Below are 8,335 nucleotides of genomic sequence, written 5' to 3'. Positions count from 1 at the left end.
TTGGAGATCTCTAAGTTAGTCCGATTCATACATCAAAACACTCATTGGTTAACTCAGATAAGAACTCTGAGTTTGATTCAAACTTTGAATTTAATTAATCTATAAAAGGAGAACAAACTCCAAAAAGAGAGGAGGTCATTTTTGGGAGCTTTGGAACACTAGAGAGAACCTTCTTGGAGCTTTGGAGGAACGGAGAGATCGAACCAGAAGACGTTGGATGGCTTTGGAGATCTGAAGCTTAGGAATAAGTTTTTCTTGATTTTCTTTCAATGTTCTTGAACTCCTCTCACTACAACAAAAAATGGCTTTTGCCACGGAAATTTACCGTGGCAAAAGCCCAGATACCGTGGCAAATACATGTACCCGACGGCAACTTTCCGTCGGGTTTCCGTCGGTTGGAAAGCCGTCGTAAGCATTTACGACCGAAATTTGTGGGGGTCGGTTCTGTTAGCTTTAGCCACGGAAATTATTTACCGTGGCAAATACTCAAGTATATCCTACGGTACCAACCGTGGCAACTATTTCACTATACACTACGGTATTATATTCCCGTAGCAAATAGTTTGTTTAGGGGCCCACGTCTTTGTCTTTTTTGCTACGGTATTTTCTATCGTCGCAAATACTCTTCCTTTTTTTTTTTTTTTTTTTTTTTTTTGAGAATCAGTTGGTGCTTGTTCCACATGCTCGATCCACACTGAGAAACTTTTCTGACTTCAAGTGTACAACTGAGCATCATCAAGATGGCGAAGAAAACAGGTAGACAATATCCCAATAGAGTAATGCAGCACTAGAACTCAAAATTTTCAAGTAGAACTTTCTTGATCCAAATTAGAATACTGAGACTTTCTTGTTACTGACACAAAAATCTATCATACAGTTTATACAAATTAAGAATGGCTGGTAGTGCAAAGACCATCACCATAGTCTAAAAAACTAAGTCAACATTAAGAAGAATCGAGAATTATACTTGAGCGGTTGAGCTACACAACCTACCCAATTCCGTAATCCTCACGAACTTCAAGAACAACAAGCGAGATGTACATATGTGTTAACATCATTCCAGAATCGACCACCGTGCAATCTGCAGTTTAGCTTTGGTCCGTAGTAAATCTCCCTTATCCAACTCTCCAGTTTCATATTTGGAACAAGTAATTACTTCCAAGATAAGTGGCGCTTAGCATTTTCCCGGAGTAGAGAAGCTTTGGAACTAAACGGTGAAGTCTTTTCTCGCAATGATAGCTTATTATGGTAACCGATCCTCATTCTTCATGAAGTCGTTCATTTGTTCGTTCATGGATTTGAACAGCAGACAAGCACCACTAAGTGAAAACTGCTGAGGAAAAGCGAAAAGGAAGATGAAGGTTATGAAGATGCGAGATGATTATGAGATTTAAATGGACGCAGCTTCGTCATATCCATCATTATGCAACATCACCAGTTCAAGCAAGTTTACTATAGCTCCTTGATGTACAGGATAGAAAGAAGAAATTACTGATTTGCATTCACATTTCATTCATATTATGAGGGAACAACAAAGAAGTTGAACAGAGCTGAATCAATAGCTCAATGTGGCAATTTCACGGTAGCAAATGAAAGAGAATTCAAACTTAATATCTTTCAAAAGGTCTAAGACCTAAGACTCATATCCAGAATACCATTTGCTCAATAGGTTTAACTTGTTCCAATCAAAGAAAATCTAGTCATGCAAGGATGTATATTAACATCAACACAATATTGCCATGATCTTATCATAAATAAATCAAGGTATTAATCTCCCCGGCTTTCACAAAGCCTTTCAAATCCCTTAAAGAAATGCCACCCCCGAACCTTGCTGATTCTATGGAGCTTCTTCTTCTTCATTCCAAGCAATCTTCAAGCATTCAACAAGAAGCCTTTAGTCACTCCACCAGCAGCCACATAAGCACAGAATTCCCCCACCCACATTCCTTTCCTCCTATCACTCTCACAGCCCTCCCCCTCCCTTCCCCTGTTTTGCACAAGGTCTAGGAACCCCCCTCCCTCCACCTGAGACCCTTTCAAGCCCTTCCCCACCCCCAACAGCACCCTTATCACCCTCCCCTCCCCCACCTCTCCTCTAACCCTACAGCTCCCCTACCCCCTCTCCTCCCCTGCAGCAGCTTCAAAACCCAATGCCCTCTAGTCTCCTTTTCCCCCAGCACCTTTAACTTTCCTTTTCTCTCCCTAGGATCACACCACCCTTAGTTCTACTATTATTCTCCCAATTAAACCTAGTTTCCCTAGTTCAGAAAAATTCCTGCACTTCATCTTCTTCCTCTGAACTTTTTGCAAATTATTTTCTTACTACTGAAACCTAAACCTATTTCAATTCAGACCATACCCCACATTCCAGAACATCAAACACAAACCAATAATTCAGTCATTTGAAGGGGCACACCATATCACATTTGAATGCTGTACTGACTTGATAAAGGAAAATATTTAGCATACTCGAAGATGGAGGAGAGAACTCATTGTCACTCATGTTTGGCAACAACCTGCATGAAGTAGCAAATAACTTAACAAGAAAAGGAAGAAGTACATCCACATATGCTGATGGAACTCAGATCATGACTGTTATTTAAGACTTTTATTTATTGACACAATATGCTCAATAGGCACATGCTTTATACCAAGTCAAGAAAATGGATTACCTGTTAAATCTGAAAATACTTAAAGGATTAATCAATAAAGTTGATCTAGAATTCAAAAAACAACTAGTTTTCCTTAAAAGTATGTATTATATGAGACACTGATTTTACAGTAAACTAATTGAAGACTAATGGGGTTGAAACCACATCTTCCAGAAACCTCAGCTTGATAATTCAATTTACTAGTTGCATTCTCAGCTCTAAATGGCACCAAGGAGTAGGAGAAACAGTTTCATGCCTCACACAAGAGAAGACCTCCCAATTACAGAGTCAAGAGCACTGAAGCAATATTAGAAAAACACAGCAGCAGAGAAACCACAAACTGCAAATTAGAAATAAATTAGAAGAAAGAAAATCCATACACTTCTATACATAAATCAACATTAATCATCACTTGTTTACAAAAAAAAAATGCAGTCAATCAGGAAGAAAATGCTGAGCATTCAGAACATAAATGAAATTACAGATAATTTATCGAATTGCAATCGATCTGAACTTAGAGATGATTTATCATTCACTTCAAAAGTACTAGAATGCTTTTAGATTCGATTAAAGAACTGAAAAGGAAAAAAATGAACCCAAACTTAGTGTTTTGCTGCCTTAACAGATTATTTAATCCTAAAACAGCAGCAAAGATGATAATGAACCAGCACACATATGAAACCATTTATACATGCTAGCAAACACTTTGAATTCATTCGAGTAGCAAACACAAGCATTTATACAACTCTTGATTGGATCCCTAGCTACAAAGTCAGCTCATATAATCATTATTAGAAGATTCAGAACTTGCAATTTCATTATTTGGTTTGATGGGCGTTTCAACAATCATCCCTTCTATATCAGTCCTAGTCCACCCAAAATCACCTTCACCTTCTTGCTCTAATAGTTGCCTACTATGCCTTTGTTGTATTGAAGTTGATGTGCATGCTTGATTTGGAGCATCACTTTCCTCTCCTAACAAATCATATGTATCCCTAATCTTGGTAGTTACAGCAACATGCCAACCAGACTTTTGAGGATCCAACACATAAAACACCTGCTCTACTTTTGAAGCAAGGACATATGGCTCATCATTTATATTTTGTCCACTATATTTCAAGTGATTAAAATTTACAAGTGTAAACCCAAGTTCATCTTTATGCACTCCGCTCTCTGGATGAGCCCAATCACACTTAAATAATGTTACTTTGAGATCCGCAGAATATTCCAATTCTATTACTTGATTCAAAATGCCATAATAAGTGACCGGTCCCTCAATAGGATGCTTGTCCTTTTGACTTGAAAAACTATTAGTCAATGCAGTTATCATGACCCCACTGTTTTGAGTTTTCTTGGTGACCTCATACACTTTACTATGAAACCTGATCCCATTAACAATGTATCTCATGTAACTTCTTGCCTCAGAGTTTGGACCTCTAGCTAGACATATGATTTCTTCAAGCATCGGAATCCCATCTTGGCGGAGTTTCAGTATCTGGAAATACAATATTGGTATAAATAAGATTGGAAAGTTTCTAAGCGGATTTGCATAAAGTAAATTATGAGAATAGTTACACTTACATACTCATTGAACCATTTTGGGAAGTCCCTATCATGCATATCCATAACTTTCTTAGGACGAGCACCACAACCTAAGTTCCTTTTAATCTCCTTTATATGGAGTCTAAAAAAGAGTTATCCCAAAAAATATCAATCAATTACGCTTTAATATAAATTATCAAATTTGAATAACGAAGATGTATCGTGTTGTCCATACTTACTGTTGGTATTCATCTATTCCTTTGTAATTGACTAGCACGCATCGATGTGCTTGATTCCTTTCTTTCATTTCAAGACGTAATAGTTCACACTTCCCAAGCGGCCGACCCATGCTAGAAAATATTGAATTTGGGTCTTCTATGTCCAATGTAACATAGTTTCTATTTGGCCGATTCAATCTCGTTTCAACTCCTTCAAAGTATCTAGAACAAATTAGTAAACACTCTTCTGCAATATATCCTTCTGCCATCGAGCCTTCTGGCCGACTATTATTACGAACATAATCTTTCAGTCGCTTAAGGAACCTACATGAAGTCATGTTTAAGATGAGTTTTAACAATAATTGTCATATAATATTAATAAGGTGCATCACTTAAATGACCACTTAGAAACTAACCTTTCTATTGGATACATCCAACGATAATGTACTGGACCGGCCACACTTGCCTCTTGAGCTAAATGAATGACCAAATGCACCATTATATCAAAAAATCCTGGTGGTAAGTACCTTTCAAGATTACACATCAAAATAGCAGCTCTTTGGTCAAGCATTTTGAAATCCTCCTCAGAACTAACCTTACTACATAAATTCCGGAAGAACTCACATAACTCGATCAATATTTTACCAATATTATTAGGCAAAACACTATGCAAGGCAACTGGAAGAAGTTGTTGCATCATAATATGACAATCATGGCTCTTCAAATCTGATATTATCTTTTCCTTGACTTGCACATTTCGTGAGATATTACTAGCATAGCCATCTGGAACCTTGATACCACTTAATATTGTGCAAAACATCTCCTTGTCCCCATTAGACAATGAGTAACACGCTGGAGGTAAAATGACTTTATTCCTGCCTTCAATATTCTTTGGATGAAGATCAACACGAATATTCATATCTTTTAAATCTAAACGTGCATTCAGGTGATCTTTCGTCTTGTCTTTTGTACCCAACAATGTGTACATTATGCTATCACAAACATTCTTCTCAATATGCATAACATCCAAATTGTGATGAATAATGTTATCTTTCCAATATGGCAAATCAAAGAATATACTCTTTTTCTTCCAATTAAGAGGGAGTTCAAACTTATTCTTATCTTTTCTTCTTTTCCTCCAATTATTCTCAATCTTATCCTTCCCGAATGGGGGAAATTGAGCACCCCATAGTTGTTCCAACACATCAAACCCAGAAGGTATCTTTGGTTGCACTCTATGTTCTTCATGACCATCAAAGCTTCTTTTGTCACGACGAAATTTGTGATCATGAGGAAGGAAACGACGATGGCCTAAGTAACACTGCTTCCTTCCAAATTTTAGCCAACGTGAGGATGTATACTTGTTGCAGCATGGACAAGCCAAAGCACCTTTTGTGCTCCAACCTGAGAGATTTGCGTATGCTGGAAAATCATTAATAGTCCATAACAAACATGCACGCATCCTAAACATTTCCTTCTTGTATGCATCATAAGTTTCAACACCACTGTCCCACAATATTTTCAACTCATCAATCAACGGTTGTAAATATATGTCTATATCATTCCCGGGCTGTCTTCGTCCAAGAATAAGCAAGGTAAGAATCATGTTAGGCGCCTTCATACACATCCATGGTGGCAAGTTGTAAGGAATGAAGACAACTAGCCATGTACTATGCTTTGAGCTAATCCTCTTAAATGGATTAAATCCATCACTTGCAAGCCCTAGCCTAACATTACAGGGTTCCTTACCAAAATCAGGATATAACCTATCAAAGTCCTTCCATGCTTTAGAGTCAGCAGGGTGTCGTAACTTATTGTCGTCCACACGTTGTTCATGATGCCATCTCATATCACTTGAGATCTTAGATGACATGTATAACCTTTGGAATCTTGGGATCAAAGGGAAATGACGTAATACCTTGATTAGGATCTTCTTCTCAATCGATTCATACCTTGATGCACCACATTTGTAACAAGATGTGGCATTGGCAGCCTCATTCCGATACAACATACAATCATTGGTGCATGCATCAATCTTGTTATAATTGAGGCCTAAATCTTTGATGATCTTCTTAGTCTCATACAAAGACTTTGGTAATGTGTTCGGCTCAGGAAATGCCTCTTTCAATAAGTCAAGCAACATTGACAATGCTTTGTCGGTCAACTTACAGAGGCATTTAATATGATAAAGCTGAAGAATGAAAGATAATTTTGTGAACTTTTTATTTCCTGGATACAATGGTAAACTTGCATCTTCCATCAGCCGTTCATATTTCTCTGTTTCTATACTTGACCTATTTGCATTCAATCTTCTACTGTCGTCCTCAATCTCTTTGTCTACATTTCCTCCCAACATTTCATTTACCATGTTATGTGTATTAGAGATATTAGTCACCTCAAATTCCACTGGAGTTTCAGGTAGACGTGTGTGTGAAGATGATGCTTCTCCATGGTGTTGCCAAATTGTATAATTCCTCAAAAATCCATCACAGACTAGATGTTCAGTCACTTCAATCCTATTTCCCCAAAGCTGGTTTATGCACTTTACACATGGGCATACGATTTGATCCCCACAAGCTGCATTAGAAAATGCATTGTCTAAAAATTTCTCAACTTCTTGCCTGTATAGTGTAGACAATCGAAAGGATGGATCCTTTGATCTTTGAATCCAAGTCCTTTCCATAGTTTTCGCAAAGACAAAAGAAAAGGCTTCACAATGGACAAAAGAAAAGGCTTTTGATTAGTATTGCACAAATAACCATCTAATTTAACGTAGTAATTGGATTTTATATATAATTAATGCGATATATATAGTATAACTAATAGCTCACTGAATTATAGTAACAGAAACAACAAACATATTCAAAACAGGGAGACTGTAGTATTCTTCCTTTTATCCCCTTACTTAAATGGCTTCTCCAAACAACATTGAATCATAAAACCAAAAATGAAACGCCTTTCAAATCAGCTTGCAAACTGAAAGGCCATGCTGGCCATCAGTGAATGCCAAAAAATGAAGGAAACAGGAATGGCCATACCAAATTCTCTGATCCTAACACTGGTAAACCGAAGTAGAAAAGAACTAACAGTTAAAACTAGCACCACATCTATGGCACTACCTCCAAAACTGCAACAGGCTAAAACAAGATATAAGCAAGATAGTCAATGACATGCGCAGGTCTGTAATATCTACTTCACCATAAAACTAATGGGTTAATACTATGCACACAGCCTTCCTCTTGGTAAACTATGTTCATAATTTTCATCTATACAATAATTGGATTTAAATTGACACATAATATATGTGGTTGAGTCAATTGAACTGCACCAACGAGAAACTAAGAACAAGAATGGACATTATCACTTTAATCAAGTTTAAGTAATTCAAAGATAGAATAATTCCATAGCATGACTTTAACCCAGTCTATAATCAATTTCATACACTATGAAGACTCATTTGACAAGTTGAAGAGAAAATGATGAAGTTGATACTCAAATGGAAGCAGAATTGAGCATTCAATTTCTACTTCTATTTCTTCATAAAGGAACTATGCAAGCCTTAATAAAATGGAAGCAACAGCAAACGATTAAAATAGTATCAGGTATGTCAATTGGTAAGAAAAATTCCATAACACAGCTCATCACAAGAAGTGGTAATTATAGACATTAAGCCCTTTATGGGTACTCTATATGGGATGGGAACTTGTACAAGAACACTTCAAAAGAATCATCCTGAAAAACAGATTGCCAAAATAAGGAAGAATTAAACAGCTATAAGTACAAACCCAAGCAAGCAAAAAAGAATACAGGCTGATTGTAGACCAGATCAACCACAGGGAAAGGAAGAGTGATTCTAGACCAGGGCCTTTGTCATTTGCTTTGTTTTGTCATGTTATTCACATTGTTGCGGATTGGATGATGGAC

At 37.1% G+C, this 8,335-nt stretch overlaps 1 protein-coding gene across 1 annotated transcript; it reads right to left on the bottom strand.

Moving 5' to 3' along the window:
• Positions 1–3,423: 3,423 nt before the first annotated feature.
• On the bottom strand, positions 3,424–7,094 carry LOC148998669 (uncharacterized). Its single transcript, XM_089141792.1, has 4 exons — positions 4,828–7,094; positions 4,433–4,735; positions 4,233–4,335; positions 3,424–4,146 (listed from the first exon to the last, which is right to left on the bottom strand). Exons 1-4 carry the CDS (start codon positions 7,092–7,094, stop codon positions 3,424–3,426), a joined length of 3,396 nt encoding a protein of 1,131 aa, XP_088997918.1.
• Between the last annotated feature and the right edge of the window lie 1,241 nt (positions 7,095–8,335).

The sequence above is a fragment of the Hakea prostrata genome, unplaced genomic scaffold, assembly GCF_041222555.1.
Source record: "Hakea prostrata isolate BN-2017 unplaced genomic scaffold, UWA_Hpros_2 contig_194, whole genome shotgun sequence".
NCBI lineage: Eukaryota > Viridiplantae > Streptophyta > Magnoliopsida > Proteales > Proteaceae > Hakea > Hakea prostrata.
The sequence above is the reverse complement of the archived record's forward strand: the minus strand, read 5'-3'. Positions and strand labels throughout refer to the sequence as shown.

Coding starts and splice junctions, on each gene's coding strand:
- LOC148998669 (XM_089141792.1), bottom strand. CDS start 7,094: ATGGAAAGGACTTGGATTCAAAGATCAAAGGATCCATCCTTTCGATTG. Junction 4,736..4,827: donor TGGATGTATCCAATAGAAAG/GTTAGTTTCTAA, acceptor GACTTCATGTAG/GTTCCTTAAGCGACTGAAAG. Junction 4,336..4,432: donor GGAATAGATGAATACCAACA/GTAAGTATGGAC, acceptor ACTCTTTTTTAG/ACTCCATATAAAGGAGATTA.